This window comes from Nerophis lumbriciformis, linkage group LG25 (genome assembly GCF_033978685.3).
Source record: "Nerophis lumbriciformis linkage group LG25, RoL_Nlum_v2.1, whole genome shotgun sequence".
Taxonomy (NCBI): domain Eukaryota; kingdom Metazoa; phylum Chordata; class Actinopteri; order Syngnathiformes; family Syngnathidae; genus Nerophis; species Nerophis lumbriciformis.
Genome location: NC_084572.2, coordinates 12,216,506 through 12,239,000, shown reverse-complemented (window position 1 = coordinate 12,239,000; position 22,495 = coordinate 12,216,506). Strand labels below are relative to the sequence as shown.

The 22,495-nt window shown below is 40.0% G+C and overlaps 3 protein-coding genes across 4 annotated transcripts in view; 2 read left to right on the top strand and 1 right to left on the bottom strand.

The window, feature by feature from the left end:
* atad5b (ATPase family AAA domain containing 5b) overlaps nt 1-3,575 on the top strand; it is a 24,718-nt gene extending 21,143 nt beyond the window's left edge. The window contains 3 exon segments of the mRNA XM_061984674.1: nt 224-786; nt 875-1,027; nt 3,375-3,575. Coding sequence (XP_061840658.1) covers nt 224-786; nt 875-1,027; nt 3,375-3,471 — 813 coding nt within the window. The 3' untranslated portion in view covers nt 3,472-3,575.
* Nucleotides 3,549-11,012, bottom strand: tefm (transcription elongation factor, mitochondrial). The gene is made up of 5 exons (XM_061983738.2): nt 10,846-11,012; nt 7,120-7,601; nt 4,332-4,481; nt 4,085-4,263; nt 3,549-4,003 (listed from the first exon to the last, which is right to left on the bottom strand). Exons 1-5 carry the CDS (start codon nt 10,886-10,888, stop codon nt 3,721-3,723), a joined length of 1,137 nt encoding a protein of 378 aa, XP_061839722.1. The 5' UTR covers nt 10,889-11,012; the 3' UTR covers nt 3,549-3,720.
* On the top strand, nt 7,130-22,495 carry LOC133621597 (arf-GAP with dual PH domain-containing protein 2-like). 2 transcript variants are annotated; one of them, XM_061983737.2, is made up of 12 exons: nt 7,130-7,609; nt 12,546-12,668; nt 15,011-15,141; nt 17,682-17,773; nt 17,929-18,014; nt 18,088-18,200; nt 19,144-19,290; nt 19,361-19,444; nt 19,508-19,570; nt 19,655-19,732; nt 21,426-21,654; nt 21,732-22,495. In XM_061983737.2, the coding sequence occupies exons 2-12, from the start codon at nt 12,581-12,583 to the stop codon at nt 21,758-21,760; spliced, it is 1,140 nt and encodes a 379-aa protein (XP_061839721.1). In that variant the 5' UTR covers nt 7,130-7,609; nt 12,546-12,580; the 3' UTR covers nt 21,761-22,495. The 2 variants fall into 2 exon arrangements, with proteins under 2 accessions (XP_061839721.1, XP_061839720.1); XM_061983736.2 differs by having other exon boundaries at nt 12,543-12,668.

Genomic DNA, 22,495 nt, shown 5'->3' with positions numbered 1-22,495 from the left:
GTTTTTTTCCTTCTTTATTATGCATTTTCGGACGGTGCGATTTATACTCCGGAGCAACTTATACTCCGAAAAATACGGTATGTGATTTGAGACACAGAACAGAAGTCCTACATTTCGTTGAAATATCCGATCCAATGTTGTGTTTACTGCCACCCACAAGACTGGAGTGGCGTACAAGCTTTCTTTTGTAAAGGCAGCGCTTGCATTAAATATCTTTCTGCAGGGTTCGTCATTGACTGAAGCACACATGAACAAGCTGACTGAAAGCTGGAGAAGAAATGTACCTCTGCTCTACTCCAACCTGGAGCTGCTTGTGGCCATCAGGGCCCCCATAGGAACAGCTGTCCCCACAGCAACAGACGCCAAGCCACCTCGGTTTAAGAAAAGGATGGTAACGGGCTCCAGTTTGACACACAAAGCGCAAAAAAATTCCTCATATTTCAAGGCAACAGCACATCAGAGAAGTGGACAAACTGCACCAAAAGCAGAATTTCAAACTTTGAACTCTCTTGCTGAATTATTTGACCTCATGTCATACTTGGATAACACAGTAGCAGCGGCAGCTCCACGCACAAGAGAGTTTGTTTGGACTGGAGCTGATGTGAAAGATGGCTCGTTGGATGAAATGAGCGAGAATGAGGAGGGATGGAGTCGGAGCCAGGAAAGGCTGCTGGAGATTCGGTCAGTCGTGGAGTGTTTGGGGTGTCGGACTGAAGCTGGGACATGCAGGCGGGAACAAGGTGACGTGAGTTGGAGCTTCACCAGTCGGCCTCTGTGTGACCCAGTGTAAGTGTTTGTAGCTCATGATGTAGCCAACACCAGCTAAAAATAGTCAAGCATCTTCTTGTTTTGAAACTGTACAACATTTGCCCAGTGTGTCCCAGAGGAGGTACAGGCTGAGCCGGGCAGTGCTGAACAGTCGCTTCTTCAGCCTGCAGGGGAACAGACAGGCGGTATGCGTTGACTACATGCCAGCCCTCCGCTCCATCAGTCGCTCTTCAAGGCAACAAGATGACGAACCAGTCAGGTGTGGAAAAAATAAGAGCGTGTTTAGTCCACGTATGTAGCTGATCCATGCTGATTTCAAAGGGGAACTATGATCATTTTAATCTAAGTTTAAAACATTTCCTGGTGGTCTAGATATTATGTATTGGATATGATTTGGTGTAAATTTTGCTCCATGGTCACATTCATTACTTGTGTTTTGGGTCTGTCTGCAAGATGTTTGTGTAGGCGTTCCCTGATTGCAGATGAAACCACGCCCCACCCTCTCAATAAGTCTCATAATTTATCTTCTGAAAAAGTACACTCTTAAAGATAACTCTTGAAAAAGATGTCACCATTATTTTCCCCAGACACTGTTGAAAATAAACTCAATAAACATTATATAGTTACCCGTCACAATGTTAGCTACACCCGCACACTATCCAATTGATTCATAGCTGCATAAAAAACTTTTAGAAGCATTTATGTCACTGCATGATATTATTATCCTAAAAATAATACATTGTCCTAACTTTCTTTGTGTTTCCTCAAACTCAGCTGGCCTCATACAAAGCTCCATTCCTCTTTGGCTGATAGCTTTACTCAATTTTAATGTTCAAATAAGAACGTCCAAACGCTGTGACATCACAACGTAACCAGACTGCAAAACATCCAAATATACGTGCAAGCTCACGACCAAATGCATGAACCTTATGATTTTATTTTTTTAACACAAGTATCCAACATTGTAACAACATTTATTTAAGTCAGAAAAGACGAAAATCCTCATTGGTCCCCTTTAAGGAATACAGTCCCATTACAGGGTGGTTTTGTTAACTAGTGACTCTCCATAATTCTACTTTTTTGTGTTATTCCTGTAGTTCTGAAGTAGAAAATGTCGGCTGTATAAACCACTGTCACAATTTGACAACTTATTTCTAGATATAGTGTTTTCTCCTCCAGCACTGGGGTTGGGTTCCATAACCACCAGCAATGAGTGAAAATCCACCAAATAGCAACCATCCGATTTAAACACAAGATTAAGTCTTTATAAACACTCCCAAACTCTCTACATGCATTTAAACCTACCCAAGAATGTTTCAAGTATGTTTAAAATCAAATAAAGTGACTGCAAAATGAAAACATACAGTAATAAAATAATAAAAATCAAAACCCAGAATGTGTACTGACCAGACAAGATTGAGTGATAGCTGTGCAGTACAAATGAAGTATGTTGGCTAAAGAAGATGACAATCATGATGAGTGCAGTGCTGCACAGCAAAGCAGAACATTTACGGATCATCCAAAGGCTCCTCTTCAAGTGTATTTCTTACAGTGAACACAAGCCACACATGATATTCTACAAAACGTGCGAGGTCAAAAAAGCAAAATAGTGAATTTTCCTTCCAAAAAAATATATATATATACGACGCGAATCCACTGCAGAAGTCGTGGTAGAGGAGGGAACACCATATATGAGTAGTGCTTAGGTGTTTTTTGTAGTAATTTTCCAAATAAAATTAATAAACGCCACACCTCAAATAGACCCCTCCTTTGTGTTTACTGTAGACAAGCTGAAGTTTACTGTGGAGTTTAAAGAGCTGTTGCAATTGTATTGTATTATATGTTATAATGGGCAGCATGGTGGAACAGGGGTTAATACGTGTGACTCACAATAGGAAAGTCCTGGTTTCGAACCTAGGCTCGGGATCTGCGTGGGTTCCGTCCGGGTACTCTGGCTTCCTCCCACCTCCAAAGACATGAACCTGGGGATAGGCTGATTGGCAACACTAAAGTGGCCCTAGTGTGTGAATGTTGTCTGTCTATTTGTGTTGGCCCTGCGATGAGGTGGCGACTTGTCCAGGGTGTACCCCGCCTTCCGCCCGACTGCAGCTGGGATAGGCTCGAGCACCTCCCGCTACCCCCGGAATGGATATATCTTCCATCCATCCATCCATCCATTTTCTACCGCTTATTCCCTTTGGGGTCGCGGGGGCGCTGGAGCCTATCTCAGCTACAATCGGGCGGAAGGCGGCGTACACCCTGGACATGCATGTTAGAACATGCTTCTGGCATGTTCTAACATGCCAGAGGCTGTTCACCTTGGAGACCTGATACATCTTATAATATAAAATGCATTTGTACAAATAGACCCCTGGAACTCTGCAGTTTAGTTTTAACTATACATTAATCTCTTGTTCCATTTTTATGCTTAATTTAGGCTAAAATATGTAAAATATGCTTGAAAAAAAAAAAACATATCTAGGATACAATGAAGCCGCAGGCTTTGTAGCGTAATACGGCAAGGGACAACTGTATGAGGAAATTGATATTTTAATGTCTTTTTGCTGTATTTATTCATGATAATTTCTCCTCTTCTCCCGAATTAGGTGTTTGAACTACCTCTACAACTTACACCTGGGCCTCTCCAAGTCAACTTTACACCTCATGGCAGAAAATTTCTCCAGCAAAAGCCTGGCGATCTAATCAAACTACCTCACTAGTTATAGTATATAGAATATTTATTTTCTCTAAACAGTCTGATTAAATTATGTGCAACCATGAAATGTAAATAAAAAGTTTTATTTCAACAGCTCAAGTACTGATGGTTATTACTCTTTGTACTTAGTAGACCTCAGAAACCAAAGAAAGATTGTTCAAACGGTGGTTTGCATCTTCCAGGTTAAGTAGAAACGTTCCAAAGTGATAAGATCGTCTCTCGTGTGTGTTGCCAGATCAGCGGACGCTAACTGGAAGATTGCTGAGGAGCTCGTAAAAAGTGACCGCCAGCAAAAGCGCATCGCAGAGCTCTTCACCCCTTTCTCCTTTCCTGATGTTGCTTATCTGGAACGAGTCCCTGTACTTGACCAGCATACCCGGCGGAATGTTTACCCGCGGAAATTTCTGCGTCACTGATTCCGTCATCAACCGCCGCACCGCCTGAGTCCCGCTGGTCCGCGCCTCGCCCACCATCAGTCCGAAGTGGCGTCCTGCGGCAGTGCGCGTCATGTTCAGGACTCTAAGGAGAGATTAGGTTAGGCCACAATGCCAACCTTCTAAAAAGACTGTGGTTACGTAAACTGTAAAAAAGCATAAAAACCTGGGAGGAATGTTACAATCTGACGGGACGTTTCTGGGCTCCAGGAGAGCGAACAACATGGCCTCCACTGTCCTCAGGTGGGCCATGACTGGGAACAAAGCGGTGTTCTGGACAGAGATGGATGGTTTCTCGATGATGTAGAAATCAGCTGAAGGTAAGAGGGACACCACTGCTGACACCTGTTGAGTACAAAAACACTATTTTAACACAGAGCAAAAAAAATCATTAAAACTTAAGTCAGACTCACATCATGTAGGTAGGCGGAAGCCAAGTACGCCCCCTTCAGGAAGTTAGGACAGTCATGGTGCTGCCAGTCGAGCACAGTCATGCCTCTGTCCACATGTGCCCAGGCTATTCTGTTAGTTGCACACACTAGTGACACGATGGAGTTGGCGCCCTAATTCGTCAACACAAACACACACATTGCATTTATTAGGTCAACACAAATCACTGCACTTTTACTTTTCATGTTAAATTTAACAGTCACAATTCCAGAAATTATCTATCTAGCAATGGTTATTAACAAAGTTGCAGTTGTGGCGTGCAACTGTGATGCATCAAACAGAGCGATTCTTATACAGCGGTACCTCGGAATACAGGTTTAATTGATTCAGTTTACCTCGAAAAGCTTGTATTGTGAAACAGCGTGGCCCATTGAAATCAATTTAATCGGTGCTTGCCCCCCCCCCCGAAATACCACATTTAACACTTTGAAAACAAACATTTTGATTATAATGTATACAAAAAACAATCTATTAGAATGTACGAGTAAAAACTACAGTATTTTTATGAAGTAATGTAATAATAATGGAGAGCAGATTTCTACCTTATCTCCTTCCAGTTGCTTCTTTCAAACACACCATCAGCAGCTACTCCATATTTGGATGTTTAATTGTCCGCCGTTTAGATATTTTACCATCCTTTGTGAGGTTAGACTTATTCTGCTTTATATGGTCCACCAAGTTAACATCATTAATTTCTTCCATCATCATTATATCATCCACTTCTTCTAATCCCTGTGCTTTACACTAACTTTTTTCCTTCCCATGGTTGCAAAAACTAAGTTATGTCTATCTCTAGCTAAAAGCTAATTCTAGCAAGTAAGCCCGGAGGTCGAATCTTCTGGCATTAACTGGGGCATTTGCTACACCAACTAGCAGTATGGAAGCTCGTAATCCCATAAACACCTATGCTATACTTCCAAAATCCAGCATCGGTGCGTCTTGGATAGGGATGTCCCGATCCGATATTTGGATCGGATCGGCCGCCGATATTTGCAAAAATATGCGTATCGGCAAGGCATGGGAAAATGCCGATCCAGATCCAGTTTTAAAAAAAACTCCGGTCCCTGTTTTCCAACGCACCGATTTAAATAATACATTCCACTTTTCTGCTGCTCCCTAATTTCCGTTCCGCATTTTCCAGCACACCTTCAACACATCCACAGGTCTGTGGGTTCTCACGCAGTTGCTTTTAGCTGCTGGCATTACACGACAGGCTCTTCTCACTATTTCCTGTGTCTCCCTCTCACAGACAGCAAGCGCACCTTCTTACACACGTCACATACTGTCACGTCATACGTCACATACGTATACGCCCTTTCCTAGCAGAGAGGTAGCAGCATGGCTAACGTTAGCTGTGATGCTAGCGCAGCCGTGCGAGCAACCTTCCTTCGAAGGTGCGCGCCTGTGCAATTGCGCATTGCTCAAGCGTCCTCTGCGCACGGCAAATCTATGCCTCGCACAAAATCAAAAAAAAAAAAAAAGCGCATAGCAATTTTCGACACACGGACACGACAGAGAAAACAGTTTTCGTCATCAATGTTCAAATATTGTAACGTCTGTCTAGACGCTTATCTCCATTCGGTGCCACACGCCCACACCATCAAAATGCCGAGGCAAACATTTCCAGATCAACACCGTATGAAAAAATTTTTTAATTTTTTTTGTTGTGATTTCCTTCTCTGCATGAAAGTTTAAAAGTAGCATATATTAATGCAGTATGAAGAAGAATGTTTTAATGTAGACACATAGAATCATCATACTGCTGTGAATATATACATAAAGTGTTCATTCAAGGCTAAGGCAAAATATCGAGATATATATCGTGTATCGCGATATGGCCTTATAATATCGCAATATTAAAAAAAGGCCATATCGCCCAGCCCTAGTTCAATGATGCCATTTCTGTTTGTCATGTATAATTTTGTATAAAATAATGTCTATTTTGTGTTTATCCTTGAATAAACAGGTCAGTTTCTTGTTACCAACCATTGTGTATTATTCAAACTCCCCTAATTCAGCTGGCTAGTTGTTATTAAGAGTACTAAGAGTACCTTTTCAACATGATTCTGACAACTAAGTAGGCTAAATAACTTTAAACTTTAATACATGCTCAGATAGGCCAGTATCGGTCAGTATCGGTATCGGATCGGAAGTGCAAAAACAATATCGGTATCGGATCGGAAGTGCAAAAACCTGGATCGGGACATCCCTAGTCTTGGAAGACTGATCAGGACTATGCCTAGCCAATCGTCAATAAATCCACTAATAAACGGTGAGAAAACCTACTAGTCGCGACTCGCTACAGAGGTAACAATCATTGGGAGGAAAATAGATGATTGCAAGGGTGCATGTCAGGTGTGGGAATATTCCGGCTTCAACCAAGTGAGGAAGATGAGCTCATCTAACTAACCACTTGAGCCATTTTTTCCAACTAAGGAAAAAACTGCACTTTCAGATGTTTAATATTTATCGAACTGAAATTTTCAATTGTATTTTTATTGTTTGTTTACTTATTTAGGATAACAAAAAGCCTTCCAATTACAATGGTAAAGAAAAGCTAATGAGAAATAAAAATTGTTGTGTTGGAAGGGAATATTTGCATTATTATTATTATTAATATTACATTAGTGTTCAATTTGGTCTCAAAATAATGCTGACAATAATATGGTTTATCGGCAATAATTTGTGGAACAATATACTGTATATCATCCAGCAAAATGCATTGTTAGTTCAGGCCTAATCAGCACTTGCCTCCAGCCAGGACCTGTCCACCTCTGGCCTGATGAACTTTGCCAACTGAGCCCGCACTTTCTTCTCCTTCTTCACCGGGTTGAGTATGGAGTCGAACACGATGACGGCGCTTTTGTGCTTCAGGAGCGGTACGTTCACCACACTCTCTAAGGTCCTAAACGGTCCGTGTTTGCTCCTGTACTCCACTATGTTGTTGCACTTGCGTCCTCTGAGGAGCTTGACGCCGGCCAGCTCCTCCGCTGAGGCGGTGTTGAGCAGCTGCAAGATGGTGTCTCGCTGCTCGGTGGTGTAGCAGGAGTCCAAGACGGCTCCGTGCTCCTCTTCCTCACAGGACCCAGGAGACGGCGGAGAGACGACGGCGGTTAGGCTTTCTACCCCGGCGACAGGGATTCTGCTCGTCCAGCAACATGTGCACTGGAGGTAGCGCAGCTCCGTCTCAAGAAGACAGCCTTGCAGAGGGCGTCGGAACAAGCCTGACTGACCTGCACAGGTAACACAAGCTGATCGCAATCTCTGAAATAACATTTTCACTGCAATTTTAGCAAACAGGCTTGTGTAGGAACAAGCATATCTGCATGGTATTCAGGGGTTACTATGATGTGCTGTGATTTGTATTAACTAGAGGGGGTCCGCAGAGGTGCTGCATGGGGGTCGTGAAATTTTTGGTTGATTAGACATTTAATATGTTCACCACAATGGATTGTGGTGATATTTGAATGTCTTTAAATACACATCAACATTAATCCAACACACTGTAGTGTAGTTTATAAATGGCATTGGCATGGCCACCCTACTCACTGTAACTTGCAGGTTAAAAATAAAAATATGAATGAATAATGATATCGTCATATTTCGGTGAGCAGAAAATAATCTAGCTAGTAATTATCAGCACCAGTTTTAAAGTTAAAGTTAAAGTACCAATGATTGTCACACACACACTAGGTGTGGCGAGATTATTCTCTGCATTTGACCCATCACCCTTGATCACCCCCTGGGAGGTGAGGGGAGCAGTGGGCAGCAGCGGTGGCTGCGCCCGGGAATCATTTTGGTGATTTAACCCCCAATTCCAACCCCTTGATGCTGAGTGCCAAGCAGGGAGGTAATGGGTCCCATTTTTTTTTTTTTTTATAGTCTTTGGTATGACTCGGCCGGGATTTGAACTCCCAACCTACCGATCTCAGGACGGACACTCTAACCACTAGGCCACTGAGTAGTATATGATAGTAATTACCAATGCTATACTGTATTATTTGAATATCTTAGTATTGCACAATAACAAAGTACCTTTAGGACCGGTTTAATTTAAAACACAATTTTATACAGTATTTATAAATAGGGATCCCCACTCCATATCTCTCTGTTTAGGGGTTCTTGCCTTGGAAAATGTTGAGTATCCCTGGTATTAAACAATCTTTTAAGACAATCTAACAGTCCAGTTGCGATCGATTCAATGCCTCTCTGAGGACAATTACCTGAAAGAATGAGAATATTCACAAGCAACATAGTTCTACTTTTAATTACTATATTACAGAACTACAACGAGCAGTAATGGGCAGTAACAAGCTACATGTAGATAAGCATGTATCTTAACTACATTTTCCAGTAGCTTGGCACTAGCTTAGCTACTTTAACAAGTGATTTTTCCTGTAGCTTAGCTACTTTTAGACCCATGTAGCTAGGTAGCTTACATCAAAGCTACAAGCTACAAAGACAGAAAATGGCCTGCAAATCCAGGCCCCTCATAAATATGAAGAAAATACAATGACTTAGAGGGCAGCACGGTGGAAAGGGGTTAGTGCGTCTGCCTCACAATACGAAAGTCTTGGGTTCGATCCTGCGCTCGGGATCTTTCTGTGTTGAGTTTGCATGTTCTCCCCGTGACTACGTGGGTTTCCTCCCACCTCCAAAGACATGCACCTGGGGATAGGTTAAATGGCAACACTAAAATTGACCGTAGTGTGTGAATGTGAGTGTGACTGTTGTCTGTCTATCTGTGTTGGCCCTGTGATGAGGTGGCGACTTGTCCAGAGTGTACCCCGCTTTCCGCCCGAATGCAGCTGAGATAGGCTACAGTGCCCCCGCGACCTCAAACGGGACAAGCGGTAGAAAATGGATGGATGGACAATGACTTAGATAAATGAGAAAATCCATACATATGGAGAAAATCCATGATTGATTAATTGGTGTTCGTATATAGCTAAAGTTAGGGTGAAACATTACGGACTGGCTAATCAGAGGCAAGATAACAAGAAGCTAGTAAGCAAAATCATGACAGTCATGTCACTCGACGACAAGGGAGTCCGAGACAGCTTCAAGCTGACGACTCAAGAAAAACCAAAAAACACTTGAAAATGGCAGAGGAATTCACTCCCGCAGATTAGATTATTCCTTTAGTAATGAAAATGACCTGCAGGAAACCCACAATAATGCGTGTCCTTGGCCATATTTAAACAAATGTATGCATTTAGAGTAAACAATGCCTAAAACCTTAGTTTTTAATTGTTTACTATCCATCCATCCATCCATTTTCTACCGCTTATTCCCTTCGGGGTCGCGGGGGGGCGCTGGAGCCTATCTCAGCTACAATCGGGCGGAAGGCGGGGTACACCCTGGACAAGTCGCCACCTCATCGCAGGGCCAACACAGATAGACAGACAACATTCACACTCACATCCACACACTAGGGCCAATTTAGTGTTGCCAATCAACTTATCCCCAGGTGCATGTAAACCAAAATCATATAATGTAGGAACACACATTAACCTCTAAAGGCCTTAGTGGCCACATGCGTGGACAGCACCTTTTAGCTCTTATTTCCAAAATTGTGTACACTACTGAATTGGGGTCTTATGGCCCTTATGTGGACACTTATACTGCCATCTGGTGGTGTGAGAAGAGTATAACATACAATAGAATTTGGAGGAAAAAAAAGTAAAAATAAGAATGAGCATGTCACTAAACATGAAGTACACATTTGTTACTTATGGACTAAGTACATAATATAAAAAGATGATTTTTAGTTTTTATTCTAATTAGGGTCCAATAAGCCCAAATAGCAAAGAGAAATAAAAAAAACATGTAAACAGCTTGGGCTCTTAAGAGGTTAAGATGAGTTGAGGTTATGAAAAGTTTTACTGCACATAACAATTACCAACTGTTCCTAAACAACACACATTGTTTTTTTTTATCAAGCTGTATACAGATGCTGTTTTTTTTTACTGCAGGTAAAGAAAATGAATAACATTATAGGCTGGGCCAAAGAAAAGGTGAACTAAATACAGTAGAGTGCGGGGACCCATAGAGGTAGTTGTAAATGACAGACATTTAATAGTAATGGACTTGTACACTCTCAGGTCCATTAACATTGATATTATACATGTGGGCCCATAGCGTTGATGTTGCAAGCTACTTTTAATGTTTAGCTTGTAGTGTAGTGTGTTACAATTTGGCTTAGTTACATTTAATCGAGAGTAACTTGTAGTTTAGCTTCCAGCATTTTCCAAGTAGCTTTCCCATTGCTGATGTCTCGTTTGTGACCCATAACATTTGATTATAATGAAAATGGCCCAGCACTAAAGTATTATAAAGAAATTACTATTGACATTAATTATGGGTCCATTCCATTTAGTTTTTAGAGAGGCAGCTGCTAAACGAATCAGCAAAACATTCCCACATACATGCAATCAAATGGCGAATAAAATACAACAATTCACCAACGCTACTTACGACTTTGTGCTACAGACGACAGAACCCGCCTGGCGACCCACATGGCCGCCAATAAAAAGTGGATAATCTACCGTTTTAGACTATTTTGGGGTTATTTACGTCATAGCGCAAATCTTCTAGTTGTTGTCCGACACTTTTAAAATGTCCGGTGTAAACCCCGACTTTGCTTCTTTTTTTTCCGGAATGTGCACTGGCTTGTGCTCTGCCGCCCTCTATTGGTAGGGCGTGTCCTTGCATTACATTATGTTGACTACTGCAGACGGATTCTAGGGACCCATGATGGAGGGGGCCCAGAGAGGCCCCTAATGATGATGAAATTATAATACAGAAAAAATAATGACACTGTGTTGGGGGCCCTGTAAAGATTATTTTCATGGGGCCCAAAATCCCTAGCGGCGCCCCTGGCCGGGAGATACAGTCTAGTGTGCCTTGGGAGATTATCTAATTTAACCTATTTGGGTTAAAAATATTTTTTTTCAAACCAGTAATTATAGTCTGCAAATGATGTGTTGTTGTTGAGTGTCGGTGCTGTCTAGAGCTCGGCAGAGTAACCGTGTAATACTCTTCCATATCAGTAGATGGCAGCAGGTAGCTAACTGCTTTGTAGATGTTGGAAACAGCGGGCGGCAGGGTGCAGGTAAAAAGGTGTCTAATGCTTAAACCAAAAATAAACAAAAGGTGAGTGCCCCTAAGAAAAGGCATTGAAGTTTAGGGAATGCTATGCAGAACGAAACTAAAACTGAACTGGCTACAAAGTAAACAAAAACAGAATGCTGGACGACAGCAAAGACTTACTGTGGAGCAAAGACGGCGTCCACAATGTACATCCGAACATGACACGACAATCAACAATGCCCCTACAAAGAAGGATAAAAACAACTGAAATATTCTTGATTGCTAAAACAAAGTAAATGCGGGAAATATCGCTCAAAGGAAGACATGAAACTGTGACAGGAAAATACCAAAAAAAGAGAAAAAGCCAGCAAAATAGGAGCGCAAGACAAGAACTAAAACACTACACACAGGAAAACAGCAAAAAAGTCCAAAGTCACGACGTGATGTGACAGGTGGTAGACAGTACACCTACTTTGAGACAAGAGCTATATTGATGCATGGTTGGTTGCGGTTTAAAGTCATATCCAACAATTGCGACAACGACTTTTTACTGTCAACTGAGTTTCGTTTTTTTAATGATTTCTGCTGGTGGTGTGCCTCCGGATTTTTTTCAACGCAAAAAATGTGCCTTGGCTCAAAAAAAGTTGAAAAACACTGGACTACTGTAGACGTGGAAGTAAGTGTTTTTAGACTTCAATGTAATGTTTAAAAAATGTGTATAGTGTACATTAGTTTTGATTGACCCTATCAGACACATTTACTCAACAATATGTTATATATGCAGCAGCTCTACACTCCTGCAAACTGCAAAAACAAAAATAAACATACAATCCTGTTGAACTAGTCAGTCAATGTGGGTCGACCTACCATTAAGCTACCATTTACAGCTGACCCTTTTATAAACGTGATCACACGCCTCTTGCACTTCCTTTCCCTGTTATTTTGAGACCAAAGCGTTTGTGTGCAGAACAATAAACGTCATGATGCTGCGCAGCAAAGAGGAAATGCTGGGGCACTGGGCTATGAGAAGCAAACATGTTTTTTTCCCCCCCACCTACTAAATCTGTGTCATGTCTCTTTAGTAGGACTGAAAGTGACGCAGGCTACAGCGCCTTCACCCATGGCCAACTTGGACAGAAACAACAAAATCTTACTCGATTTAGTGCGACTGCCTTCCAACAACACGTGTGCCGACTGCGGAGCTCCTGGTGAGTTGTCTTTTTTTATTTTTTAACAAGGTGAACGACTGACTTATGTACTAGTTGTTGTGGGGCATCGTCGTTGCTTTAAGGCAGATATACGGCCACCAGGGGGCATGTTTGCACGGTATTCAGGGGCTGCTATGATGTGCTGTGATGTATCAATACATTTGTAAGTGTTGTTGAATGAGAAGTTATTTGTATTATTTACAGTACAGTATTTTACACAGAACTGCAATCTATTTGTGGTGTGGGGGGTGTTGCGGGAGGTGCTAGATGACACCCAAATGTGTATGATGAGCATGTAATGGGCACCGTGGGAGAGAATAGAAAGGTTATGGGAGAGACAAAAAGTAAATACAAATTTCTTTTTTTATTCCAAAAAGAAAAAACGCAGCTAAGTTGATAACATGGATCCCTCCTGCTACGTCTTCTTATTTTCTGGCAGATCAGGTGCGTATTAGCTGTGTTAAGAAGCGGCCTTATGATAATGACAATTCACATTAACGGATATGCAGGGTCGTTAGAATGTGTTCAAATGTTTTTGGAGTGGTCCACCACAAATAAATGAATACCTGGGAAACACTATAGTTCAATTCAACTCACGGTCCGGGAATCACACCATACAGGCTCCCAGGTTCCATTCAAAACTTAGGAGACAAACATTTTTGCAGCAAATTCCTAAAACACCACAATGCCCCTTTTATTGGGATTAGCTGAGGCGTTCCTCTAGGCACCTTTTTAAGTCCTCTCCTTTTTGGCACTTACAATGTTTTTTTTTGTAATGTGCTTTATATAACTAAGGTGTTGCTGTAGCTTGTTTACTTCAGATGCAGTCAGTAGTCATTTGCTCAACTTGTTTAGTTATACTAGGGGTGTTCCTCAAGGTTCCATTTCAGGTCCTCTATTTGTCATCATTTGGGCCAAGGGTGTCCAAACCTTTTCCAGCGATGGCCACATACAGAAAAATTTAAGTATGCATGGCCACTTTGATACATTTTTCACGGGGTGGACCGCTCGCCTGTGTATCGGTTGGGAACATCTCTGCGCTGCTGACCCGTCTCCGCTCGGGATGGTTTCCTGCTGACCCCACTGTGGACTGGACTCTTACTGTTATGCTGGATCCACTATGGACTGTACTCTCACAATATTATGTTAGACCCACTCGACATCCATTGCATTCGGTCTCCCCTAGAGGGGGGGTTACCCACATATGCGGTCCTCTCCAAGGTTTCTCATAGTCATTCACATCGACATCCCACTGGGGTGAGTTTTTCCTTGCCCTTATGTGGGCTCTGTACCGAGGATGTCGTTGTGGCTTGTGCAGCACTTTGAGACACTTGTGATTTAGGGCTATATAAATAAACATTGATTGATTGATTGAAATATACTACGATATAACCAATACAATGTAGGTTAATTTATGCTAATATCTAAACAAAACATCCTCATCTTTGCTTTGTATTATCGAAAACAAAGCCAATTAGATTCATTCATGATTATTTTCATTATGATTTAATTTTTATTTATGATTTAATTCACCTTCTTGTCATTGTATGCATCTTTAAAGCACTTTAAACTGTGCTCTAAAATAAACTTGCATTGCCTAATATAACCCTCTTGATATATTAAATATCTTATTATTACTATTCTTTACTAATATTAGTAAATACCGCTAACTAATTTAACACGTTTTCGAGGGCTTCAGCACACTTGAAAACGTAACATATCTTGAAAGAAATTAGCACGCATGGATGCACGTAAATCATCAAAGACCATTAAGACGCGCAGATCGCCGGCCATTTTGGTTTGCAGGTCCCATTTTTGTGGGGAATTAGGCCAGTTACATTTTTAAAATAGTTTTTATGTAATGTTTTAATCCGGGATGTGTTTATTCTTTTTTTAAATGTGGTGCGGGCCAATAAAAATCAAGCTGCGGTCCACACTTTGGATACTTCTTAGAAAAAGACTTAGGCCATGTCTACACTAAGTTGTTCCACACAGTAGCTCAGTTACAAAGGATGGAAAGGATAAGGATGGAAAGGAGGTTGATTAAAAAAACTGAGACTCACATTTTTGCAGCAGATTCCTAAAAACAGCAGAACGCTTCTGTAACTGAGAAAATAAATAGGAAAAAAACAAATGTCTACTGTAGAGGATGCTGGTTCTTCTGAATATACAAAATAAAACTCAGAGTTTAGGGATCATTAGATTCCTGCAAATGTGGCCCCCAAAACGGTTTAGTTCAATGTCCCTGCCGTAGTAATTTTGTAGTTCACAACATTTCGAAGTTAATTTTTTCTGTTCTTTATTTCCTGTCTTAAAAAAGTTGACATTGTTTATGCTTGCAGAGCCTGGCTGGGCCTCCTACACTCTGTGTGTGTTTCTGTGTGTCCACTGCTCAGGGATGCATCGGAATTTGCCTACCATCAGCAAAGTGAAGTCAATACGCTTGGACCTATGGGAAGACTCCCTTGTAGAGGTTTGGACTTTTGTATTTATTTTACACACACTTAGTCAAACACAAATATACAATATTTTCCCAAATGGTAATCCTGCAATGTACACCTGAAACCATTTTTTTTTTTTCGATGACATTTAATTATTTATTCAATGCAATTTACAGCACTTGTATGATACTGTTAAATTATCACTATACTCATCGTAATAAAATAATATACCATGTATTAATATGTTAGTTATGTGTAATACATTTCTTATAAAATAGATGACAAATAATAATGAGTATTATGTAACTTTGTTACAGGTAAACTATCACAATGTATATATTATTGGCATAATTGTAGTGCCATGATATAATGCATAACTGTTTTGTTCTACAAGTATACATAATAAGATGCAATACAATACAATATAATACATTAAATAAAGTTAGACACGTGTTATTACATTTACAATATAAAATTATGTGAAAACACAGTTTATTTTATAGTTTAAAAAAATACATATAAATAATTATATTTGATCATGCTTATATCAAAATGTATACTGTATTATTGGTATAAAGATGTAGTGCCATAATATAACATATAGTGATTATATCATACATGTAGTTTCCATAATTTGATATATACTAATAATATGATGTAATATACTTTATATGTATGTATCTATATGTATACGATATACTATATTAAATATTAAAGCAATATTAGTACATTTACAAGATACATTTGGTAGATATACATTTCAATTATATTTAAAAAAAATATATACAAAAATATGATATATAAGTTCTTTATTAGTGGATAATAACAATATTGAGTATAGTACCATTATATAACAAATCTCATATGTATTATAATGTATATAATATCATTTTTGTATATATATTTTAAATATAGATACAAATATAATACATATTTACATCAAATATAATTTTTTTATGTTGTTAATAATTTCCTAAAGTGATATTCCCTTTTATATTGATAAAAAGAAAGTTGTTACAGTGACTTATACTTGGACTCGTGATAATATGACATACTTACCGTATTTTCCCGGACTGTAGGGCTCACCGGATTATAAGGCGCACTGCCGATGAATGCTGTATTTTTTATCTTTTTTCATACATTAGGCGCACCGGATTATAGGGCGGATTAAAGGATTCATATTATTTATTTATTTTTCTAAATTGAAAACACTTCCTTGTGGTCTACATAACATGTAATGGTGGTTATTTGGTCAAATTGTTTTACATATCATCTTCAAGCCGCTTTCTGACAGTTGCTTCCGGATGCGCAGTTTTTTGGGCGGTCTTATTTACGTGGCTCACCTTGGGCAGCGTCTTCTCCCCGTCATCTTTGTTGTAGCGGTGTTGCGTGCAAGGACGGGAGTGGAAGAAGTGTCAAAAGATGGAGCTAACTGTTTTAATGACATTCAGACTTTACTTCAATCAATAACGGAGCAGCATCTTCTCATCCGGAAACAACAACACCGGAAATGTGTGCCGTGAAAAAACGTCTGACCAGCACTCTAATAACTAAATTTCCATTGGTGAACAATGTAAACTCACTACACCGGTATGTTTTAGCGCTTTCATGGCGAGTTTACTGACAGATATAAGTAGGAACTTTACACTACTTTATATTAGAAATGGCAACAGCAAAGGATGAATGTCACATAACAAGAAGATGGAGAAAAAGAATAAGCTTATCGGCTACGGTGTCGGCACGGACTACAAAGGCGGACACGCGCAATTTTTCAGGATTTATGCAGATCCCAAATACAGATCAGCAGGTACCAGAAGGTAAGAAAAGTTGCTTTTGCATAATATTGCGAAACAAAACGCCAGATAATGTCTTACCTTATACCAGTGGTTCTCAAACTTTTTCCACCAAGTTCCACCTCAGAAAACACTTAGTTCTCCAAGTACCACCATACTGACCAACATTAAAATATTTTTGGTCACACAGTTTAGACAGCAACACTGTGTTTGGATATTAGAAAATTAAGCACTAATCACTTAATTAAGTGATTCTTTGACGTACCACTAAATGGAGCCCACGTAGCACGAGAGGTACCCGTACACACAGTTTGAGAATCACTGCCTTATACACACACCATAATAATACTCGTATGTTTAATGCGCATACAATCCTTCAAGCGGTGCGCCTTCATAGCTTACCAAAGTCGTACTAAAACATTTTAATAGATTTTTGAGCGCTGTGTGTAATGTTCTATATTTTCAATGGAACATTTAAAATGTTGGTGTTGTTTACTTGAGACATATTGCCATCATAGTGCAGCCTACACTTGTCTCTTTTGTGTGACTGCCATCTACTGGTCACACTTATCATTACACCATGTACCAAAGAAAATAGCTTCCAGGTCGGTAAGCTCAACCAAACTTATTCCGTACATTAGGCGCACCGGGTTATAAGGCGCACTGTCGAGTTTTGAGAAGAACAAATGATTTTAAGTGCGCCTTATAGTCCGGAAAATACGGTATTTATGTGAGTTTGGCTTGTACATCACATTGGTATGTCATTTTGTGTTTTCCAGGCCATGCGAGTAAAAGGAAACTCATTCGCCAAAGCCACATATGAAAAACATGTTCCTGCTTATTTCTACCGGCCTCAGCAGACAGACTGTGTGTATGTGCTATTATATTATACATTGCCATCATCAATGTGTCTTTTTAGTAGAAGTGAAATTAGAGGTTGAGCAAATTCCTGATAGGGGAACAGAAAGAGCTATTGATGGATCAGGCATCAAAAAACAAACATGTATTATTATTCCTAACTGTCAGCGTTCTTAAGGACCAGTGGATCCGCGCCAAGTACGAGAGAAGAGAGTTCACAGAAGAACATTTCATTCATCCATCTTATGGCGCAGGTATTGTCTATCTTCAGACACTAACTTCTCATCTTTGCCATCATTCATTGTGTCATCTATCATCCTACTGTAGATACCACACAGGTAGTACTGTGGAAGAAGCGCAAAGACAACAGGAACTTTATCAAAAGGATCTTCCTGCTGTCCCGTAGTGACTTTACCCTTAAATACTTCGCCAAAGAAGATGTAAGCACTTCCTTCGCCAGGGAACCTGGTTTTTGCACAATTTACTAGGATTACATACAAAATATACTATTATTAGAAGAAAACTCACAACATGGAGTATTTTCCATGTGTCACTTTCTTTCTTTCTTTTAGTCTATTTCGAGCATGAACACACTTACAGCATAATACATCACACAATTTCATATCATTTCTGTTTACATCATGTCCGAAAAGGAGTAGGAAGAAGCAAAGCTTATATAATACTACCCCTTTCCCACTTCAGAGCGTTTACAAATATAAACATTCATTTACTGACCTTTTTATAGTAAAATGACATCCGTGAATGAGTAATACAACAGTTTTGTAATACGTAATTAGTTAAGTCAGTCATTTTAAACATACTGAGATGAAGAACATCTTATTTTTAATAAGGTTGAAAGTATTTCTCATAGTTCTTCTTCTTTGTACTTTGTAAGCACTATTAATTTGAACAACCTCTTAAACTGGATCATATCAGTACAATGTTTAACTTCTTTACTTAATCCATTCCATAATTTAATTCCACATACTGATATGCTAAAGGTTCTAAGTGTTGTACGTGCATACAAATGTTATATTTCTCCTCTTTAGTTGAGAAGAATTGTTGTACATTATTTGGTAACATGTTATAGTTTGCTTTGTACATCATTTTAGCTGTTTGCAATTTTACCAAATCATCGAACTTTAATATTTTCGACTCAATAAATAAAGGGTTTGTATGTTCTCTATATCCAACATTATGTATCAGTCTAATTGATCTTTTTTGTAACACGGTTAACAAATGGAGCGCACATTTGTAGTTATTTCCTCATATTTCTGCACAATAACTCAGATATGGTAACACTAGCGAGCAGTAGAGAATATGAAACATATAATGTAGTTATATATCATCCAACTAATAATTTTGTTTCTCGTTCAAACTAAGTCTAGAGATCCCAAAGCTGTGATCAGCATGAAGGAGCTGAATGCGGTTTTCCAGCCCGAGAAGATCGGTCACGCTCACGGACTGCAGATCTCCTACTTGCACGAGGAACGGAGCAGGAACATGTTTGTTTACCATGACAATGGACAGGTGAGGCCCGATGTTTACACCCTCAAATCCCCCTGCTGTGCTTACTGTCTTCCCTGCATTCTCTTTGCAGGTCATCGTTTCCTTTTTTAACGCAATTTGTGCAACCCGCTTGGAGTACCTCCAGAAGAAGCATCCCGCTCTCGGACTAAATGAGGTGGGTTCCACTTGCACTTATCTCGCAGTAATGTCCTTTTTCTTAGTGTGTTCATCTGCACAGTTAACGCCGCAGATAACCAGGCGTTGCCTCAAAGAGGGGTTTATGGAGAAAACTGGCCCAACGGTGAGTTAGTCGCCACAGAAATGAAGATGTTGCACTTTTTGTCTGATGTATTATAAATCACTCTGTTTGGACGTGTGTTTGCAGCAGCGTGAGTCATTCAAGAAGAGGTGGTTCACGCTGTGCACGATGAACAGAAAACTGCTTTATTACAAGTCCCCACTGGTAAGAAACAGGAAAAAAAGACCAAATTGGGATATATTAATAAATATTTCTGTCTAATATATTAAAATAGGACAAAGACCAAATTAATAATATTAAATATAGACTATATTGCCAAAAGTATTTGGCCACCTGCCTTGACTCACATATGAACTTGAAGTGCCATTCATTGAAAAATCCTAGTTTGTGAACCCGTTCTCAAACAATGGCAATAAAAACTATTCTGATTCCTAACCCATAGGGTTCAATATGATGTCGGTCCACCTTTTGCAGCTATTACAGCTTCAACTCTTCTGGGAAGGCTGTCCACAAGGTTGCGGAGTGTGTTTATAGGAATTTTCTTCCAAATGTGCATTGGTGAGGTCACTCACTGATGTTGGTCGAGAAGGCCAGGCTCTCAGTCTCCGTTCTAATTCATCCCAAAGGTGTTCTATCAGGTTCAGGTCAGGACTCTGTGCAGGCCAGTCAAGTCCATCCTCACCAGTCTCTGTCTTCCATGTCTTTATGGACCTTGCTTTTTGCACTGGTGCACAGTCATGTTGGAAGAGGAAGGGGCCCACTCCAAACTGTTCCCACAAGGTTGGGAGCATGGAATTGTCCAAAATGTTTTGGTATCCTGGAGTATTCAAAGTTCCTTTCACTGGAACTAAGGGGCCAAGCCCAACTCCTAAAAAACAACCCCACACCATAATTCCTCCTCCACCAAATTTCACAGTCGGCACAATGCAGTCCGAGATGTAGCGTTATCCTGGCAACCTCCAAACCCAGACTCGTCCATCAGATTGCCAGATGGAAAAGCGTGATTCATCACTCCAGAGAACGCGTCTCCACTGCTCTAGAGTCCAGTGGCGACGCTTCCGACACTTTGCTTTAGACTTGGTGATGTATGGCTTAGATAGAGCTGCTCGGCCATGGAAACCCATTCCATGAAGCTCTCTGCGTACTGTACATGGGCTAATTGGAAGGTCACATGAAGTTTGGAGCTCTGTAGAACTGATTGTGCAGAAAGTCTTTGCACTATGCGCTTCAGCATCCACTGACCCATCTCTGTCAGTATACGTGGCCTACCACTTCGTGGCTGAGTTGCTGTTGTTCCCAAATTCTTCACGTTTCTTATAATAAAGCCGACAGTTGACTTAGGAATATTCAGGAGCAAGGAAATTTCACGACTGGATTTGTTGCACAGGTGGCATCCTATGACAGTTCCACGCTGGAAATCACTGAGAGCGGCCCATTCTTTCACAAATGTTTGTAGAAACAGTCTCCATGCTTAACTGCTTGATTGTATACACCTGTGGCTGGGCCAAGTGATTAGGACACCTGATTCTGATCATTTGGATGGGTGGCCAAATACTTTTGGCAATATAATGTGTATATATTTATATATGTGTATATATATATATATATATATATATATATATATATATATATATATATATAGTAAATACAACACTTTTGGTTTTGCTCCCATTGTTCATGAGTTAAACTTAAAGATGTAAACATTTTACTATATTAACAAAATACTTTTTTCCCTCAAATATTCTTCACAAATCTGTCTAAATCTGTGTTATTGAGCACTTCTTCTTTGCCAAGATAACCCCTCCCACCTCACAGGTGTGGCATATCCTCCCAATATGATACTGAGTACATCGACGTATTTTAGCAGTTTAACCCACTTTTGGCTGCTCCCTGTTAGGACGCCACAGAGCTGGGCGCCGTCTTCATCGGCACTGAGAGCCACAACTACTCTGTGACGGGGGACAGCAGACGCAGCTCCAGAGGAGGCCGCTGGCACTGCGCCATCACTCTGCAGACTCCAGAGAGGCAGTTTGTGTTCATGTGTGAACAGGAACAGGAGCAGCAGGAGTGGATAGAGGCCTTTAGAAAGGTCATAGGTCAGCCCATGACCCCTGAAGACTACGCTAGTAAGATCACTGTTTGACACGCATTCTATGTCACTTTGGTGCTTAGTCAATCTTTGCGTGTTGTTTGTGTTCGTCAGATGAAGCCAACTTGAGAAGAGGAAAATGACGACTAGCATCTGAAGTGTTTAACACGTAAACAAAGGAAATGGGACACACGGCCATGACACCTATAGGAAGTCAAGACTGAAAAAATGTATGCACTGTAAGTGGTCACCAACTTCCACTCTTTTGAAAATACTTTTTGCAGGACTTCCATTCTTCCAGAAGAACATTAGTGAGGTCAAAGTTCATCATGTTAGCTAAGGTGTGCTTTTAACAGAAAGCTCACCCAAAATGTCTTTAGGTGAACAAATGATTAATACAACAATAATGCAACGACACAATTACTCGATGATACTGAATATAGGGCAAAAAAAAATTAAAATCATTTTAAAACAAGCATTTTAAAATAAGTGAATTACATTAAATAAATTACATATTTCTTAGCTGATTTTTTGATGACTTTATTTCATTCATGACTGTTATTTTTTTAATTAGCAGCACAGTGTTGTTTGCTAGCTTGCAAACAACCTTTCCTTCAGAGCAATGGTGTATGTCAGGGACAAGAAGAAAAGCTCAGACTCGCTTGGAAACTCCACAGATAAGTAATAAATAATCTGGAAAAAAAATGCCATTTTATATTCGGGTCAATATGATAATTGATGTGATATTTAATTGAATTGATTGGTGATATTTATTGGTGTGTTTTTATTATTAAATGACTCCAAACATACTGATACATAATTTGCATTGTAATTGTTGGAAATGTGATTTTAGTGCATTTTGTAATTGTCAGAATAAA